We start from the raw sequence: 21,492 nt of genomic DNA on the forward strand, positions 1-21,492 counted from the left end.
ATATATCCCCATCTCTTACAAATAGAGAGTCACCAATAAACTTATAAAGCTAACCTGAGATTAAATTTATCAATAACCACAAAAAAAAAAAAACAACTTAAAAATATCACGTGATTATAGCTGACCTTTAAAGATCTACTCCGGGATGCTCATCACTTTATATATTTCGGTCCCTCTCAGTCAGAGGAAGCAAACTGCTGTAACAATTTATCATAAAAGTTATTTTCTTGTCATTCTCGTTTTTAGCTGCCAATGATGTCACAACCTCCTATTATTAGATCAGTCCTTCCTGCAGCCAGGCGGGGGATCTAGGTAACCAGTATGTGTCATATCCTGGCTGGCATAGAGAGCAGACTACATCTCCCATGAGGCATTGTGAAATAGAAGTGGGAGGCATGTATAGACAGAGCTGAGGGTAGAGATGGGAAGAGTTACAAACTCCTGTATGCTCCAGTAACAGGTTTTTTTTGTGACTGCACATACATATTACAGGTGCCTCTGCATGACAAATTCCTCTGCTTTAAAGTCATCCTACCTCCTCCTAACAGCATCTGGCTGTGTGGAATAGTGATGTCCAGTTCATGAAGAAATCTTTCTTTTGAATTGATTCTATTCAGTGAAATGATTCATCCGACTAAACTGATAACGGATTCATTTGAAAGGGTTCAGTGTTGCATCAAACACAGCAGCTCTGGGAATATGATCCTAAAGTGAGAGCTCAGCCCCTCCTTTCAACCAATCAGAGAGCTAACAGTACACTGAGAATCACAACTTTTCTCACAACAACAGTTCTCAGCCAATAGTACACCACTACACTGAACCATAGGGAGATAAGATAGATGACATACACAGTCTGGATCAGATGAGATCCTCATTTAGATTGAGTCAGATCTTGAGCTTCAGTTCACTTGCTTGTCAGCCGACTCAGCAAGTAAACTGATGAATCGATTCCTGAAAAACATCCAAACTTCCCATCACTAGTGTGGAAGAGCAGTGTGACTATACAGAGGTGTGACAGCAGAGAGCTCTGCACTGAGAGTGGACAGGGTCAGACCAGCAGTCTAAGGCTTCCCTACTCTACCCACTGCAGTCCGTGCTGGGATGTGATCGCTTCCTGCAATAGAACTACAAGGGGAGGTGATTAGACCACAGGCTAGGCTGACAGACCACTAGCCACTGTGCAGTCTAACAGAAAGGAAATGTAGAAGGCAGACGGCAGAAGCACAGACTTGTACCATGGATTTCTGGAAGACCATACTGCTATGCAGAAAAGTAAGCACATATTTTTAATGCTTGCATAAGCTCGTTACAGTAGGCTGAAAATGTATTTTCCTGGCGTTCTCCTTTAACTATAAAACTGTTGCAGATCATCTTAGTCAGACTCCTGCTGATTAGCAATTTGCAGTGTCATAAAAAAAAAAAAAATGAAAGAAAAAAAAAACCCCACACCACCACAGACTGCTACCATGCCCTGGCTTTTCTAGCACAGCATACCTCCATCCTCATAATTAGCCAACACATAGGGGCTTTTCCAATTACAGCTGGCCAAAACTAAGAAGCACATACATAGCTCTCTTTCCCATGGTAATGTCTACGGGACGGGTGTCAAAATCTAGAGGCAACAAGATTAACAGCAAAAGGACCAGATCACTGGAGGTATTTTATGGAGGTGGATTGCCGCATTAGCACTGCAGAGGTAAGTATATTTTATACTAGGCCTGCTAACACCCAATCAAAATGTTATTTAGCAATAACAAAAATACTACTTCAGAATTTTGAAAAGCTTTAAAAATGAGGTCACTCTATGACGCAGGCTTTACATCAGACCCATTCTCCATAACTAGGGGGTACAAGGCAAGGATAACTACTGTCCCCTATTCTCTTTGACCCGATAAAAGAACCCCAAGCTATCCTCTTTGACCAGAATATATGAGAACCGGAGATGGCAGATTACCATCACAACATTTTCTGATGATGCTCTTCTGTTGCTATCTAAGCCTTTGAAATCTCTACCGAATCCTATGCCCATACTATCAGGGTTTGGTGATCTATCTTGTTAACTCCACAAAATCACAGACTATGGGTGTCTCTTTGCTCCCACAAATGATGGAATCCCTTCATGACTTGTTTGCATTTAGTTGGGTCTCAAATGACTGCACGCGTTACAGAATTGCCTTCTTTGCTTTTTTCATTCAGAAGGGGACGTTGTGTATACAAACAAGTCCTATATTGCTCCAAAGTGTGTAAAGGCCTTGGCCTCCCTTTTTTCAGAAGTACTATCACGCGGCGCAACTTGCCTAGTTGCCCTTTTGGCAACCTGTTCTTTGACTCCCCTGTGGGTATCCATTGAGACAAATTTGTGTTACCCGACTTCAATCAATAACCTTCTATGGTTATCACAGAAATACTGTACCTCTGTCAGTTGCACAATCACCAGGCATTTCCATTGAATGTGGCAAAAGTGGAAATTCTCTCATAAACTAGTCTCACCTCCCAGCCCTCTATGTCCATACTCGGTAACCCCAAGTTTCCTCCGGTGTATGAGGACCATTACCCCTTTAGGAAATGGGTAAGGTGTAAACTTTAACACTTTAGACCCTACAGGGATAATCCCCTTCCATACTTTGCAGTCTTTTCACTATCTAAGGCCAGAGAATGTCTTTCCATACCTACAGATAAAACATTTCCTTCAACATAGGACCCCTGTTGTGGGTAATCCTAGTGATTTGACTCATTTAGGAGCATCAACTGTAAAACTATTCTCACAAACCGGGATTTCTTTGTTTATAGATTGATTACTTTTGGATAATCCGCAGAAAGACCTTCCACTATATGCTCCTAATTGGGATCAGGAGTCAGATCTGGTTGGCCACTGCTAGGAGTTCGTCAAATGTTCTTGCCATTGAGGCAACTTACAAAGTACACCCTTCGAAAGGGACTTAGTACCTTGGCGTATATCCCATTGTGTCCCTGCTTTCGGGGGTGCACTGTGGAAGGATCGTTATAGCATATATGGTGTGAATGTCTGAAAGCTAAGCAGTTCTGGCCCTGGACTATCAGCTTCTCTATACTGTGGTAGGGAGCCCCTTTCGTAAAGACCCCTCTCAGGGTCAATTTAAAGAAGCCTGAAGTTTACATGCATACCCAATTTAGATTGGTTACACATATTCTTACAGATGCCAAGAGAGTAATGGCTCGTGCCTGGAAGTCTCCTACTGTCCCCTTCAAGTGTCAAAGCTCTGGAGTCTCAGGCGATGTTCTATGAAAAACATACTGCCTGGCAAAACGATAGCTTAGCTAAATTTGACTCCTGGACTCCTTGGATCGTTGCCTACTTAGTGACCCCCTTCCATTTAGAGGTTCTAAAGGTACATATTAGGGAACCCTGTGGGAAGTATTATACTTTTTGAATGTTGCGATTTAGTCCCCATTGCTCTCACTCTGGGCCTTTTCTATCGCTCGTCTTCCCTTCTCCTTCCCTGCTCTTTGCCCTTGCCAATCCTTTTTCTAATCTGTTTTCTCTTTTTCTGTATTCTCTGTTCGGTTCCTCTCGCCTGCCTTTTCCTCTTCTCCACCATTTTCTCTCCTAGCTTCACTTCTGCTCCTCCTGCCTGTTCCGCTCACAGGCGCTGATGGGATGTTATGTCTTGAGTGTCATTTTAGTGCTCTAAGACGATTCAGAGACCCGTGGGTCTTTTGGTATGTACATTCATGTTGCTTTTGTAACTTGAAATCCCATTGGTCTTTGGTGTTTAACTTTGTAACCATTTTGACTATGCTGTATGTACCTGTGTTTACTCTTGTTCATTCTCTAATAAACAACTTTTGAACAAAAATGAGGTCACTCCAAAGAAAATATAAAATTTGCACTAAGGATATACATAACTGTTCTAATTATAATTCCCAATTGCAAAGTTATAAAAGCAAAATCATAGAAGTTAAAATATGATCACTGATTTTGAGGCTTATGGCTTTATCAACTATATGATGCAGTCTCTTGTGTTTACTTAGTAGTTCCCATTAAATATGTCACTTGATGAGAGAAAGACCAAGGACAGAGATGGTTCCAAGAGTGGTTTTGGGGGTGTACATGAAAGCCTGTCAGTTGCTGCCCTGTTAACTGCCTGATCTTATGTGAATAGCACATATTCTCTCCCAGCTCCTGAATGTGCATAAATGTATCAGATAATATAAAGTTGTTGTTTTTTACAATTCTCTTAATTACAGGGTTCTGTTTTTTGACTCTGTTGTATGCTGAAGGCTGGATGTGTTATCAGTCTCAGATTTCCCCGATCTGGATACTTCTTTTGAGTCAGAGACGCAAAAATAACTGGAGCGAGGATCGTCAAAACAGCCACACAACTGTCATTTAGGCCCCATTCACACTAAGCGACACTTACCTCGAGCGGATTTCCGCGCGGCAGGATAGCGCGACTGTTCAGGCGACGTTTGCGTGACCCTTACCGTCGGGCTGCATGCAAAAATAGAAAACTTGCGATATCCGCGGTAAAAAGGGTCCTGCACAAGCGACGCACGACGAGCGACCGGCGACATGGAGCTGTACAATAGAACAGCTCCATTGAAAATCATTGGACGGCGACTTCTCACGATATCGCGGCAGAAATGGCGCGAATAAACGCCCAGTGTGAATGGGCACCTAAGAAGGTCACTAAGAGCAACCCACTAATTTTCAAAAGCAGAGGATTCCTTAATGACTAAATAATTGCATTTTTGCATAAGCCCTATTTTTATATACACCTGCTTTTCCAGTTAGCGTATGACGTTGTGGTTTATGTAGTTAACTAATAAATGAAGATTTGCAAATAGGAAACAAAAAACGCAAGTGATGGTAGAGGACAGCTAACCCAAACAATGTTACTCACCAGTTTGTTAGGGTATCGCATTAGCACTGGCTGAACAGGCACTCCTGCCACAAAGGCTCCTGCAGAACAATACAGAAGTGATCAGAGTAAATATACCATGTACAGAGGTATACTCCCTATAGGGCAACTCTATGATGAGCTATAGACTTACCTGGCTTAAATTTCAGTAACACTTGTCCATTCCCATTTGTTCCCTCTGGGAAAAACAAAAGCTAAGGAAAAAAAACGAAAGATAATATTATTAGATTATGTAAAAGATCTTATGTGCAAAGATACATGTGTTAAAGTCTCAGGAACTAATTTAAAATGAGTGATTCCAGTAAAAGCAGTGCCACAGTCTGAAATCTATCCACAGAAGAATATTGTCCATGGTTATTTATATAGGTTGACTTCTTCCCTCACCCCCCACGCAGTATTATAGTTACCAACCTCCCCACTCCCAAAATCTTCACTGTGCACCCCGTTGTGGTACCATATAGCCTTTTCAGAGAAAACATTTCATCTGCAGCTCCATTTGTTCCTGTGGATGGGCTGTACTCATGGCCGGCCTCCAACAATCCAGTAAAGTTTGGCTCATCTAGAGAAATAAATGGGGCCATAGTACATCTATGTAGTAGGAAGAAACATATTATTTACTAAATTTGTGTGGCACCCAGCAGGGCTACACAGTGAAGGTTTGGGAGTGGGTGCAGATCAGGTTGAACTAATCCCATGAAGTCGCCAAGGTGGAATTTGGGCATAGTGAACTGCCTCAAAAGAGGCAATCGTCAAGCCCAGAGCCCTCATGGAAAAGCATAGAGTTCAAAAGCTCTTGGACTGCAGAGTCTGAACCTGAGAGCGGAGGGTCAAGAGTATATCCTGTGGAAGAAAAAACCTGGACTGAGCAATATCTCAAAGGAGACACAGATACACCAAGCAATTAGTCTTTCTAAGGATGAATTCTGAAGGTTCAGGCACCAACCAAACCTTTACAGAGTCTGCACGGTTTGATGGAAATTGGCAGACAAGGTCTGATCCAACTGTTTCCTCAGGAGAAGATCAACCAGTAAGGGGATGCCTCGTGAATGAAGCAGAGCAAGCACAGGGGCTAGTATTTTGATTAAGACTTGAAGTGCTGTGGACAGCCCAAAGGAGAGGTCAACAAACTGGTATTGTTGAGAGCCCACAGCAAAATGCAGGTAGTGTTGATGTGCCACAAAGATGGGATATGGAAGCATAGATCCTTAATGTCCATCAAGGCCAGAACGTCCTCCAGATGGAGGAAAGCAAAGATTGACATGATAATCTCACCTTTTGTTTACTATTTTGTATTGAGATTGTAGTCTATCATGGGAGTGAGCTTGGAGCGGTGGCTACTTTACAACACACACAGGAATCATAGGGAACATAAGTAGCCACCCTCCAGAAGTAATGACAGTGCCAGCACAAATTCAGAGATGATTTGAGGATCTACAGCTGAGTGATGCACAACAAAGATACATTTCTGTTAATAGTTAAGGTACTAAAATGCATTTGGAAGGTTTAACTCCTGAGTTTAGTGTCACTTTAGGCCTAAGAGTAAAGTCAGCCAACTATTGCTCCATAGGCACAAATTTATCGAAAAAAGGACAAGTTAAATTTCTCCTCTTTCTCAGCTAAATGCACAAAGATAGCTGCTCATAAAGAAACATGCTTGCATCTTCGTGTTCTGAGTCAGCTCTCATGGAAGTCATTTTGGCCATAAAGTCTGACATAGCAGCAGATAATTCCTTCCTGGATAACGCAGAGGAAGGAGTCATGCTTGGGGGAGGTAGTGGAGATTCCACAGAGTGAGGACTCAAGCAGGGGATCACTGTCCAGGCCTTCAGCATCAGACCTTGTTACTTATTTCTTTCAGGTATTTATATAGAGCTGACAATTTACACAGCATTTTACATACTGCATATTCACATCAGTCCCTGCCCTGGAGGAGCTAAGTTACCTATCTCACAAGCATACATATTGAGCTGATTTAGCCAGGAGCCAATTAACCTTTCAGCATGTCTTTGTAATATGGGAGTAAACCCACACAAACTCCCTACTGATAGTGTCACCCAAGGATCAGCCGATCCAGAAAGCTGCATCTAGGAGCTCTCTGGGCTCTACAGTAGCAAATAATCTCTTAATAAAAATTGGGAGAAAAAAAAAAAGGAAGGAATAACTGAAATGGTGAAGCTGTACCCCAGGGGGATAATACATCCATTCCCCTGGACCATTAAAAAAAAATTAAGCATGATGGGAGTGGGAGGGGTTTTACAGGCTAACAGATTTTTTTTTTGCAAGTGTCCAATTTTGTCTGAAGGTGGCAGTATCCATGGTATCTGAATCTTTTATATCCCCTAATGAGCAGTTAAAAAAAGTTAAGTTATCCTTTAAGCCTTTTGCATCCCAAAATGGAAGCATATGCAGAACAGTCAGTTGAGCTGTTGAGCAACAACTTTACACACATGTAGGAAAACAGCTCTTGCAAACAGGGTAAAGAAAAGACAGAAGACAGATAATTAAAACTTGCATGGAACTGTCTACAGGTTCTTAGTGTGTAACAATGTGATAATCTCTTTTAGAAAGGAATTAGCACTCCACCTGAGGCCACTCCCCACGGGAGGTTGCTCGTCTCTTCACCTCCTCCACCACTTTTTTCCTTGATGCTCGGTCATGTCGGGACACCATAATGGATTGATTGAATCGAAGCAGAGCTAAGGAAGAGATCACAAAACTGTAGCAAAGTTCTGTTCATATGAGGACACTGACTGACATAGGCAAACTCAGTTATATGTAACAATTCAGAGCCCCAAACTATAGGTCTTAAAAAGCTTCCAAAAATGGTAAGTGTCATCAACTTTGCTGCATACACACTTAAAACTGTCATTCTTCTGTACATTTATGATTATTTCTTGCAGTTTAAATTTGATTTCCCATGAAAAAAATGTATGCATGCCATTTTTATTTTAGATTCACTGCAGAATAAAAAGGAGCACACATGATAAATTAAATTTTTACTGTTACATGCTTGGCTATTTTGTTTAATTCTTTAGCTCTATTCAAGCACATGTTTTATTCAGGTATGCCTTAGACTCATTATGAAAATCAGGGCAAAGCCCTGAGGCCAAGTGACCAATATGCATAACTAGCTGCACTTGGCAACTCTTTGTGAGCATTAATACTGTGGCTGATGTAAGCAGATACAGCCTTGCTACCTAAAGAAACTCAGGGCAAAGTGACAGATGTTTTTTAAAAAGTTTACCCCCAGGCCCCTTTATACTCACCTTCGCCACAGCTCCATTTAAGTCTTTTTAAAGTGCCTTCTTAATAGGGCTGGGCTCTTACATGATTGTAGATGAAGTTATTAATATTATTTTATTAACTAAAACCCAATCAAAATGTGACTTTTTGGGATTTCTGGCCTAGATACAGCATAGATCCAGTGAGGGTGAGGAAGGCAGTAGGTACTCCTGCCCACCAGCAGGATGGTAAAAGGAGACATTACTTCTAGGGGTATCCGAGGTGCACCCGAGCAACAGATGGTGTGACTACAGCTTCCGTAGCCACCCTCAAGGCATTAGGCAGGAGTGCAATAGAGTCAGAACAAGGGGCAGTACTAGAAAGACAGACAACCAGGACAGGTACAGAGATGCGAGGCAAGGAAAAAAAAAGCAGAGTTCAGGGCTGGTGAAGGTCATAGAGGATAGAGCTTACTCCTATATTGGTCCCAACCCCTCCAAAAAGTGGATGTATCAGGATGAAGGCCAGGCCCTTTTTAGCTTGTTAAAAGGCATTGACCACCTTGTCAGGCCACTGTTAGTGGTTGTCCCTTCATAAGGACAAGATTCCTAAGGTGACAACTAGAGGTCAGAGTGATCTCTGATAAAATGTAAAAAAAAAAAAAAAATGCTAAAAGGACTTTCAGGCTAAACCCAGTTCTTAATAACTTAAAACATGATAAAATATACCTCAAGAAAATGCCAATGAAGATCTGAAAGTGATATTTCTCAATCTTGGATGTTCAAACTTAGCCACTGAAGCATACTACAGAGTTATGCTGCTACTGAGTAGATTTGACTGGGTAACTTTTCCAAAAGATGAATTTCTCTGTGCACTGATCCAAACTATCCGGGGGTTATGATGACATAGCCAGGGGTTGCCCAGAATAATACAAGTAGCGGAAAAGTGGACTCCAAGTAGACCAAACCATATTCATGCAGATTTCTGTGAATCTGTGGATAACCACACCATCATGCATTTTTTTTATTAAATTGCTTTCCGTCTCCTTAGAAGTGGTTGGGGAGATTTAACAGGCTAAGGCTGTGGCATCTGACAAGGCCATGTTGGACAGCTGCAAACCTCTGAGTAGTTACCTATGTACAGATCTTTTGCACAATCAAGGTCAGTGCTTGAACCTGCTCCGCCACATTTTCCATATAGGGGATCGCCAGTTATAACATAAAAGGGTATCTAACAGAGCAAGGATGGAGGGGAAAAGGTCCTAGACATTAGCAGTATGGCAAAAGGCTCTAATTAGGGTACTAACTCTAAGAGCATCTGGCCTAACAAGAGTCACTGATGGCGTTATTAAAATATGTGTGACAAACACCTCTAAAACACACGCTCTGGGATGGACCTGCAGGCAACAACCTGCATAGGTCAATGCCAATGTTTAGTACAAGGAAGTCAAACAACTACAGTGGGGTACCAGGAGGGTGACCGACAAGGATCAAAGTAGGCAGGAAACTTAGGTCACCATTGGAATCCAATCAGGAACAAGGGTATCCACATAACAGATTATTTGGCTAAATAACAAGTAGTGAGGGAAGGGTTCAGCGACCCTTTAAGCCCCCAATATCCAATCAGGATGCATCACCTTCATGGCAATACAAGCTTACATGCCTGATTGTCAGTGCTACCGTAAGCATTTGCACATGCCTGCAACTGCACCACTGCATAAGAAACTCATAGAGAAGTTTCTTGAATTTATCAACGCTCTCAGTGGAGACTACCGCCTGTGGAAGGGAATTCCACAATTTCTCTACTCTCACAGTAAAAAAAAAAAAACCATACGAATTCTAAGACTAAACCCCCTTTCCTCCAACCTCCTATTGTGTCCCCGTGTTCTTAATACAGTTTTCGGATAAAACAGTTTGTTTCTAATATTTTGCGGTCCCCACTGATGATTTTGTAGACTGCAATAAGATCCCCTCTTAATCGCCTCTTTTCTAAATTTTATTTCTGAAGGCGGTCTTCATTACTCAGGCCCTCTATCCCTTTAATTAATTTTGTAGCCCTGACTGAACTCTCTCCAGCTCGAGGATGTCTTTCCTGAGAGTTGGCAACTAAAACTGCACCGCATACTCAAGATGAGGCTGAACCAATTATTTATAAAGTGGTAGTATTACTCTTTTCTCCCTTGCTACAATTTCTCTTTTAATGCACGCCAGAATCCTGTTTGGTTTGCTAGCTTCTGCTTGGCATTGCTTACTATTGCCAAATCTGTGATCCATGAGGACCGCCCAGGTCTTTTTCTATGTCCGACTTCCCTAACGTAGCACCCCCCAAACAGTAGTTTGTGCACACGTTCTTTGCTCCCATGTGCATAACCTTAAATTTTTCAACAATAAATCTCAGTACAACACAACAAAAAAGTTTACTCTGTAGTTCGGATTTAAAATGAACCTGACTTAACCTAAAACATTTCTAAGGCAAGAGTAGCAGTGCAGAAGTGCAAGCACCTTGTGGTGCCTTAAAATATCTGTATTAGTCGATCCATGTCCCTGTGAAGACGCTTGAATTCCAGACCCAGGCTGTACATGGTGCCTTCATTTCTGCCCTAACTAAGCCCTGCCCACTCCCAACAAAAAGTCTCACCTCATTCATTAAACAATTGAATGACAAAACTTCAGTGGACAACAGAGGCTCTGACAATTGACAGTTGAATGAGAGAGGTGGGGCTTATTGTTGAAGCAGAGCAAAATTGTTTTAGCACTGTTATTGCCTTAGAAACATTTTAGGCCAGGTCAGGTTTACTTTCAGTTTAACCTTTTACAACACGTTTCACCTAGAGGAAGGTAAAACAAAAGCCTCTGGGAAATTGATGTTTTGATAGGAGGGCAAAAACTATTTTTGAATATTACATCTGTTTAAATCAGCAAATAGTTAAAAATAATGAAGGCATGTTTAAATTTGTTCCATGCAGACCTTGAACCATCTTCTGTTTATGCCCTGATTTTATAAAACCAGAACTGCCTAAACTAAAGAACTAGAAGCAGAAAAGCATGGAGATTTCCATAAGAGTTTATTAATTGGCTCACCTCCAATCACAGGAATGTTGAGGTTCTCCACTCGGGACACAACTGATGGGAGGTCACACACCACAGTAACAATGGGGTCAAAGAAGGTGGAGTGAGGGGCCACAACCAGCAGTGGGGCCTCAGAGCTGGAGGCACGGCGGCCACGGATGGTGATCCAGTGGAAGCCACACATGAAGAACATAGTGCGGCTCAGTACGTAAATCAAGTGATGTAGAATGCTGTGTGCATAAGGGGAGAAGACACATGGAATGGGAAATGAAAAGGGGAGAGATGGAAATAAATGAATGTGCTGTTCTGTATAACGATGACAAATACCTCTAAACAATATCATCACTTCCATTATCATCACTTTGGACTTACGTGCGTCTATGTCGTATTGGGCGGCTCAGCTCTTCTTCTGTCATGCCTGCAACTCTGAGAGCAGCTATTGGCCACATGAGAAACAGAAAGATGGCAGCCAGTAGGAAACGTATGGGGAATAGAATGGGGCCCAGGACATAGAACTGTAAAAATAAAGAAAATATATACATAAAGAAAATGGCCAGATTAGACATCACTGAAGCATTACCAATAAGCTATATCATTGTCCTTTTATGTAGACCAGTTGACACTTACAAAAGTCTACTTACATTTCGACTGATAATGCCACTAAAAAGCCCACTCACGTCATGCTTACCATAAGCATATAAAACTTATAGGCTAAAGAGCAAGAGAAGAGCTTAGAAACATAGACAGCTACATAGCAAATTTCCTTTTATAACAAGGAAAATGATAGGAGGTCATGTGGGAATTTTATGTCTACATTAAAGCAAAAAGCCATAGGCTGAGTGGTTCTCAAATGATCAGGGGACCCTTGGGTATAGGTTATGCTTTAGCAGCAGTAAGAGCAATAGTCCTCACATTACACAAGATCCTGTTTGAAACAAGTATAATTTTCCAAAAGAGAACAAAACAATTTAAAATAAGTTATGAATCAACCCATTCCACTATACGCACACAACAGGGGTTGTGTGTAATGGGTCTGCATTATTTAATTTTTTTTAAAAAGTAACATTCTAAATTATCTATTTTCTGTGATGAAGTCTGTTTTTTGTTAAACCAGACACCTGTTAAAAGACTGTTTGGGGACATTAAAATGAATTGGTGGAATAGATGAGGATCAACAGGAAGATGTGGCTTCCTACTTAGGAAGTACTACTTATAGATAAATATAAACATCCTGTTGAAATATAAACATCCTGTTAAATGGATTTCTGGGTCCAAAGCCAAAACATTATAAGACCTAGACACAAGAGCAGGCAGCTAGTTCACTACACAAAGCTAATTTCTCAATCTGAAAAAGCACAATAGGATTCTGCAGCAACTTAGCAGTATTGTGCAGGGGAACATGAGAAGGAAGTAATGGCTCCGATATTTTTCTTTTTATTTACTCCACCAAAAACCTTTACAGTATATGCACTGAATCCCATACTGTGAGGGGAATTGATCCAAACTCAAGCAGACAAAATCTGGAGCAGCAGTGCATAGCAACCAATCAGTTTCTCTCTTTCATTTTTGAATCTGAACTACACACTGAAGAGAGGAGCGGATTGGTTGCCATGCACAGCTGTTCCAGTTTTGATAAATAGTTCTTGTGACAACTGTATCAGGAGGGGAATTCCCTTCATTTTGGGAAGATTTCCTCTTGCTTTTTCTTTTGTCTCTGGGTTAGGTATCAACAGTCTACAGTTGTTACATTAAATCATCAATCGGAAATGTGTAACAAAGATTGTGACAGCCACTCAAATGATAATCAACAGTCTACATCAGTCTCAGGCTAATCTACAAGTGACACTCTTGCAGTGAAGATATCAGATAGACGAAAACAGTGTTCAGTGGATGATATTTGAAAGCCGGAAGAGAAAACACAAGGCAGATAATGGTTGATCTATTTCAATTTAGTCCAACGACCCCCTTATAGATGGGTACTCACCAGAATCTAGTGAGTAAACGGATTTCTTAGATTAACGGCAATTTGGTCCACAGTCCTGCCGCGATTTGGACTCGGTTCTTCCCGCGTTGAAACTCGTCAAGAAGGGAGTTTGTTCTCTGCAGTGCTGGAGATGTCTTACAGACACAGAGGCGATTTCTCCTTAATGCGCTGTCAGCGAACCTTCTCTCAGAGATCGTGGTTGAGGTAATCCTGACACTTGGCGGATTTCTCCAGCATTTTCTGACTCTCTTCAATGGACTCCAAACAGGATCTTTGCCGGCGCCCTATCCCGTACCCAGCTTCTTGTTGTTAGATTCCTAACTGCATGTAATACTTTTACATATGATTACATGCGGTGTGCAGGCATTTACATGCAGCGGCTGTCACCCGATCATTAATTTGAATGGGTGACAGTTGCCGCTTGTAACATATGCAGACATTAACACTGGTATATAGTAGCGGCCCTCACAGGACTAAAAAAGGTGTCCAGTGGCCCCCGAATAAATTGAGTTTGAGACCCCTGCTGTACGGGCTCCTCGGCACTCGGCAACCACTACTCTCTTCCTCCGCCCACCCCAGCTGCTATTGGCTAAGAGGGAGAGTGCAGCACTGCCATTGGCTGCTCATGTATTTTAGCAGAGTAGGGACAGAGAAGACGCATCAAGGCTGCTTGGGGCTTCACATGGGAGAAACATTGCTGTTCCCCCCCACCACCACCCACTAGAGAGGAGAGGAAGAAGAGGGCATGACAGAGCACATGATCTAGTACATCAAAACTGTAAGTCCCTTTCTATCTTACACCGTTGTCATCCACACCTGTGCGGTACACTGCTGCCATGCGCACTGTGCGGTACACTGCTGCCATGCGCACTGTGTGGTACACTGCTGCCATGCGCACTGTGCGGTACACTGCTGCCATCCGCTTTACACTACTTGGAAATTTTGGAAACGTTGTGGAAATTTTTTACAGGTGTGTTCCAGTGCATTCCAGACCAGACAAAATAGGACAAGCAGTATTTTTCTGGTCTGGAACGGACTGCACTGGTGTGAATAGAGGCCAGAAATAGCGTAGGGATACATTAGGATGCATTTTGGGTCCGTAAACGATCTGGTCTGGAGATGATCCAGACATGGTGTGAATGGGCCCTCAGCCAGGACCAATGTATTGACTTTGTGAAGTGACCACTCGCTCAGAAACACAGTGATCATGAGTGGTTGTTTAAAGAGTAAGTTGGACTACAAGGACCACAGACAGTTGGCAAAAAGTCAATATAGAGCGGAGGCATGGACCAGGTAGCAGCGTTACATGCCAGCTAAATATCAGTGGAACAATAGCAATCAAGCCATGTCCTGCAAGATAGCAAGGTAAGTACTAGCTGCTTCAGGGATGGCTTTAAAGTGAACCTGTTTGACCTGCAAGGGCAAAGCAAAGGTCCACTTTAAGCCTATGCAAAACAAGAGCATCAGATATTAGCATTAAACATTGTTCACCCAGACAGTTTCATCATTTTGGAATGCAGGAAAACGGCATGGACAAATTAAAATGAATTGTTCTCTATAGGACCCATTCAAACGACTATGTGTGTTGGGAAAAATCATGTACCATTATTTGCATGCAAATACACGTGGGGACACGCATAGTTGTGTGCATCTTGCTGTGAATGATGATTGGTCTTCATTTCCTCAGCAAATATTACAGTTAGTATACCAGTGTTACTAAGTCAATAAAGATTACCAGGCTTACCAGCAACCCGAGTTCATTTTACAACTTTCACAACACACACATACAGTTTAACAGGTCTAATCTACATGCTCAATCTATACATAGCAGTTAGTTACATAGTAGAAATACACTTTAGTACATTATATAAATATTTTTATAAAGATGTCAAGATGTGTGTGTGTGTGGTCTAGTAATTAAGAATACCCGTACCCCTGTATGTTACAGTCTCTTAGGACAGTATCTAATTGATTTTTGAACGTATCAATATTCTCTGATGATTCCACTGCTTGTGCCAAAGAGTTCCAAAATGTAACCACTTAACTGAAAAGAAGCCCCTACGCCCTTTGTGGATAAATCTTTTCTCCACCAATTTTAGGTGGCGGTCTCTAGTCTTTGCAAGGGAATTTACAGTAAAAAGTTTAGTGCTGATGTTGCCATCACCGTCAATCATTTTGTACATTAAGATCATGTCCCCTCTTATTTGTCTCACTTCCAGCGTGTTTAAAAACAAGTTTAAATTTAACAACCTCGTCTCATAGCTTTGATCCTCCAGCACCTTAATTAGTTTTGTTGCCCTTCTCTCAAGATGAGACTGCAGCAGTGATAAAGTGGCAAAATTATTGTTTTGTCTCTACAGTACATTCTCTTTTTAATACAAGACAGTACTCTGCTTGCTTTGTTTGCCCCAGCCTGGCATTGCAAACTATTGTTCAATCTTCTATGACCCCCAGATCTTTTTCCGTTTATGATTTCCCTAGTGGAGTTCCCATTAATGTGTATCCAGCTTGCCTGTTTTTAACCCCAAAGTGCATTACTTTACATTTTTCAACATTAAACCTCATCTGACATGTAGTTGCCCACTCCCCTATTTTGTCCAGGTCCTCCTGTAATATCATATTGCATATTAAGTCACATTAACTAAAACACACACACACACACACTGTAGACAAAACAAATACAGTAATACCTTGGTTTACGAGCATAATTGGTTCCGGAAGCATGCTTGTAATCCAAAGCGCTTGTATATCAAAGCGAATTTCCACATAGGAAATAATGGAAACTCAGATGATTCGTTCCACAACCCAAAAATATTCATATAAAAATTATTACAATACTGTACTGCAATATAATACAAAATATAAAGAAAAATAAACCAATTACTGGTACCTTTGTGGCTGGTGTGAGGGAGACAAGAGAGGATGACTTTCACTATCACTAAAGGAATCACTGCTATCTCTTGGCTCAATGGAATCTTTTTCATTTCGTGAAACCTTAACAAGGAATCTATCCAATGACACTTGCTGTTGCCTCCTTTTGAGGATTTTGCTACAGCCTTATTTGGGTGGTGCTTTTCTGCAAAATTTTGCTCTTATTGCAAGACATTGCTCGTATATCAAGGCAACATTTTTCAGAAATGTTTGCTTGTCTTGCAAAACACTCTCAAACCAAGTTACTTGTAAACCAATGTATTACTGTATATAAAAAGCTGAAACTGTCCGATTTATTATTTCATAAATGTATTTCATTAAATGATACCCAGTACCTCTTATATCTCGAGGAAACCATCTATAAAATGAAAACTTGTCTACTGTCCACTGCTAAAACTAACGTTCCAGAGAAAGGCTCTGCTCACTGGACAGTTGAAAGCCTTTTAAGGCCCGTACACACTGCCACTTTGGGACAACATGAGTTTTACCACGCACAACCGCTTTTCACATTAACACATGATATGTAGGTGTTGCTTTGTGGTGGTATTCATTTAGCATGGCATCCCAATAAACTTGAACAAAAGCTAACGCACCTGCAGTACAGGACACCATAAAGCACACAGCATGAACTATGGGCCTCTGTATTGGCGAAAATACTGCAGACACATTTTTCATTCCCTAAGGTCTCCCGCCTGCCTTTTTGCAGGTAAAAATTAGTTGGCTGGCTTAAACTAACACCCTTTAATGCATAAAAACACCTTAGTGTCAATGGGCCGCTAAAGGTTTGATCCCACCAGATGCTGTCATGCATGTTGATTTACAGTTAAAATGCATGGATATGACAAAATCCATTGCTTTTAATAGAGACTTCTCATGCAAAAGAATTTCAAAGCACTATAAAAAGATCCTGCGTGTTGCATTTTGGATGCATTGACCTGCTTTTTGCCATTCAAGTCAACTGTGATCACAGGAAGAGCAGTTTGCCTTCACAGCTATTACTTGTAAAAAGGATCAAATTAATTTCTGTCAGTGACTATCTAGCTCTGGAAGATTGTATTAAATGCCAACATTCACTCAGATATTACCAGGAGCATGAAAAACATTTATACCACAGCAGTGCGCAAACCATGGAAAGTGCTGTAGGCATTAAGCTGTACTTCGCCTCTGATACTAAAAAAAAAAAATTTAAAAAATCCATGAAGTTCTGGGAGGTTGTGGGAGGTAAGAATAATGGATAATTTGCAGTTGTTGGTCCCACAGACAGTCTACAAAAGGCAGTCATAGACATCTATGAAGGCCCATAGCAAGCTATGAAGACAACTCCATCAATTAAGTTAAAGCACAGCGACTAGATGGCTCAGTAGAGCTCAGAGCCATGTTTTGACAGCTATTCTCCCTGTAAAGAATGGAACAGAGATAAATGTACATTATCTTTACGAATACGCTCATGCTACTTTTACATGAGACATTGTGGAGTTCTTCTTGACGTGGTCAAAAAATAACCCTACTAAGCATTATATACATCTAAACTAAACAACAGCCCCAACATTTGAGATCTTTGCAACATTTCCTTTCGACTGCACTTCTGATCAGCGTTTCTGCTTCTTTATTTATTTTTTATTTTTTTTCGCATGTAAGCAACGTGTTTTTATATCCACTTCCTGCATACTTTTTTTTTTACAGCAGCCTAGGGATGCATCAATACCAATATCGGTGCTGATACTGGGCATTTTCACAAGTACTCATACTCGATACCGGTGCTTTAAATTGTTAAACACAAGTGGCTGCCCTGAGGGCTCACGGCAGCCTTCTGGGGATCTCGCAGCACTGCTTAAAGCACCGGCCGTACAACTCCTCTTCCACTTTCCTATGGAACCGCACCACCTGCCTCTGGACCCCTGGTGAGACACTGAACAGCCACCTGAGAGCCCGCACAGCCCACCCGAGACCCTGGAGACATCAGACCACCACCCTGGAGCAACACAGAGTATGTAGCTTCATATTATTCTGCATTAGTATAAAGTATTGCTGGGATTTCTAATCCTCTATAGCTGTTGGTATTCTGCATTGCTGTATAATGCATCACTGGGATATGTAGTCCCTCTGCAGCCTGGAGTCAGTGGCAGAACTACCAGGGTCTCAGCAGTTGCAGCTGCGACCGAGTCCTGGCACTCCACCACTGTCTTTAAGTCATTAGTTTGTATTGTTTTAGAAAAACTGTCACATGGACACACAAAAAAAAGGTATCGGCAAGTACTTGAGGAAAAGTATCGGTACTCGTACTCAGTATGGAAAAAATGGTATCGGTGCATTCCTAGTTACATGTTTAACAAAATTGGCAAAACTAAAAAAGGTCCCAACAACATCCCCAAAACACAGCTGACAAAAATACTTTAGAGAAAGTACACCTAATTGTGCAGCTGGTACACAAAGATAGATAGCATTATATAAAAAACACGAAACATGTGAAAGAAAATTACTATGTATGCACTCAGGAAAGTGGTGAGGGCAGGTATAACCAATACCAGTTATACTCAGGAGGTAGACACAGCAGTGATCAGAAAAGATTTTCTATCCTGTTCAATTACACCAACCCCCTTCCCAGAAAGAAGTCAGACAGGAGGATAAGCCATGACACTTGTCTCCCATTCCAAAAACATCAGATTGAGCATCTCATGTCTATGTGAAGCAAAATGTAATGGTCTCCTTCACAAGTCTTGCCTCGTTCCCTGTCGGTTCTGAGATCCAGTACATTGTTGACTTCTGCGCACCATGATGATGAATGTTAGGGGCAGAAACAGACACAACACAGTTCCACATGGCTGTTAATCTTAAAAAAGCACTATAAAAACCCGCCACGCTGTCACCTTAACAAAAGAGAAGAGTGTTGCAGAGAAAATCAATCATGCAACATTTCTGTCATGTTTCCCTACTTCCAAGTACATCTCTATAGTCATCTCGAACACCTTGAGACCCCTTGTTTCCCTATAGATATGAAGCTTTTTCCTTTTGCCACTTGATTGTACTGTGCATATAGGCCAGTCATTCTCGACCAGGGTTCTGTGGAACCCTAGAGTTCCTCCAGGCGATGTCAGGGGTTCCTTAAAGTATATTTCCACTTTTGCAGTCAAATGTAGGAAAACCCCTCCATGTGTGTTTGTTTTGTGTTCCTATTTACACAGCATACTGAAACATTACTTTAACAAAAAATTCTTACCTTTTAAATGTTTTGTTAAATCAGGAAAGATGACTGATTCCAGGTTTTTCTGAGCCCTGACACAGTAGCCTGTCCCAATGGAAAGTCTTGGGACAGAAATTTGAGAATTATGTTTATCTGATAAGATTCATTAACAAATAATGGGCAAGCCTTCTCTGAAAGGACAAGACCCCCCACCCATCACAATCCCTTCTAACATTTAAAAGATATAGAAGCACAAAGAAATGTTAACCCTTAAAACCCTAATCCAAGTAAAAGCAATTGAAACTGCAAGAAGCATTTTTTTTTTTTAGCTTATGCCATGTGAATGGGAACATGTAACAAATAGAAAATAGGTGTCATCCCAATTTGGCTGTGAAAGTGGAAATTCATTTTAAGCTGACTAACCGGCCCACCATAGTTCCTCCCACCCAGTTTGATGGTACTTGCATAGTTTCGGGTCCATCGCCACTTGGCAGAGTCAGTTCATGACACCAATGATTTTTATTTGATGACTGTAAAGTTGGCACTCTGACCACCACCACTATAAAGGAGGCATTCTCTCCACTAACCACCAATGTAAGGGGGCATTCCTTCCACTAAAAACAACTATAAGGGGGCATTCTTTCCCCTGACCGCCTCCTTCACACAGCTTGAGAGAAGGGCTACTTACTACTACCGCTAGTGAAAGAGAAGAGTACTTTTAACGTTTGTTTTTTATTGGTTGTTTTATTATTTAAAAACAATCTTTGTATGCAAAAACACAGAAATCTCCCTCACTCAATGTCACTGGACATCTAAAGTCCTGGTGTGATGATCAAGGCACCAGTCAGAGTAAAATGATCACTTTGGCCTCATTCACGCAGCGTAGAGTGGGGCCGTACAGATAGGTGCTGCGTGTGATTCTTCGCAGCAGCCTGTTCTATGGGAGAATGTAGCCGCACACTCAACCAAGCTGCACATCCATGCGGGTGTCCGTACTCGGTCACAGACAGGATGGATCAGAGTACGGACATCCGCACGGATGTGCAGGTGAGCGTATGACAGTGTACGGTCCCGTCCTCCCATAGAGAACAGGCTGCTGCGTACAATCACACGCAGCACCTGTCCTTTCCGGGAACGGCCTGATATGGCAGTGCAAGCCGCATGGATCTGTGCGGCCCCACTCTATGCTGTGTGAATGAGGCTTAAGGGGGCATTCCTTCCACTGACCTCCACTGTAAGGGGGCATTCTTCCCCGATTATTTCATTTTAGCTGAGGTTACCTGAGATCTAAAAATTATTTCAAGAGATCTCCTGGGGTAAAAGATTGAGAAAGGCTGATATAGAGACAGTATGTCATCCGCAGAACTAATAGGGGGGGAAAAAAATCAAATGTGCTCAACGTGCTGGATTTCCCATACCTCCCTTTTCCTATCTGCCCAGGAGGTAAGGTATGACTCATATGCTGACAACTAATTATTCAGGTTTTTGGGTTTGCCAAGCAAATCCATTTGCATACTGAGAATAAGGCTGATCTCGGGAGGAACATAACTTTGTACAATAAATGTGCCCATATTTATAGATGTAATTTGCTTTTCTGGCTGCATCTAGTTTCTTCTGTATGAGTGGATACACCCTTCAAATTATCTTGGTGGACTAGTTTAGATCAACTTATCTGCATAATAAGAGGGTTCTCATTTGTAGAAACACAGCCAAATAATTTCTGAAATTTCAGGAAAATGAAATGGTTTCAGCCACATAAAAAGGGGAAGAACTGGAGCTAGTATTAGAGGAATCACTGAACAACTAAAGAGAACATGAAGAAACAGATTTTCCAGACCAGTTCACCACATATACTGGGTCCTTTTGCTGACGTCCATGTTTAGCAATGATTACAATGGTGGTGTGCAGAAGGATAACAAAGAGAATAAGCTCTCATTTTACTACTTTTCCCTCTGAGGAAATCTAAAAGATCCATTCTGAAGAAAAGCCTGTGTCATTAGCCACTTAAATCTGAAGAGGCCATGTTGTAGGCTCAACCAAAAGATCCTATGAATGATGCCCATTCATTCATTTGCAACCATTGACGTCAATAAGGAGCTGCTAATGCATTAATAAGAGTGAACTGCTTGGAAGGAAACCTGTGTGAACAGAATTATACTGTTACAGCTGACCTACTTTTGAAAATGCTGCCTGTCTGGCAATCTC

General features: G+C 41.5%; 1 protein-coding gene across 1 annotated transcript in view; it reads right to left on the minus strand.

Moving 5' to 3' along the window:
- The window catches only part of LPCAT4 (lysophosphatidylcholine acyltransferase 4), a 41,179-nt gene that overhangs the window by 10,998 nt on the left and 8,689 nt on the right, over window positions 1-21,492 (minus strand). Inside the window, exons 2-6 of the mRNA XM_018558208.1 lie at window positions 11,564-11,706; window positions 11,204-11,421; window positions 7,485-7,597; window positions 5,035-5,095; window positions 4,884-4,942 (exon numbers count right to left, since the gene is read on the minus strand). Coding sequence (XP_018413710.1) covers window positions 4,884-4,942; window positions 5,035-5,095; window positions 7,485-7,597; window positions 11,204-11,421; window positions 11,564-11,706 — 594 coding nt within the window. The remainder of the gene's footprint in view (window positions 1-4,883; window positions 4,943-5,034; window positions 5,096-7,484; window positions 7,598-11,203; window positions 11,422-11,563; window positions 11,707-21,492) is intronic.

Source organism: Nanorana parkeri, unplaced genomic scaffold (assembly GCF_000935625.1).
Source record: "Nanorana parkeri isolate BGI_ZX_2015 unplaced genomic scaffold, ASM93562v1 scaffold325, whole genome shotgun sequence".
Taxonomy (NCBI): domain Eukaryota; kingdom Metazoa; phylum Chordata; class Amphibia; order Anura; family Dicroglossidae; genus Nanorana; species Nanorana parkeri.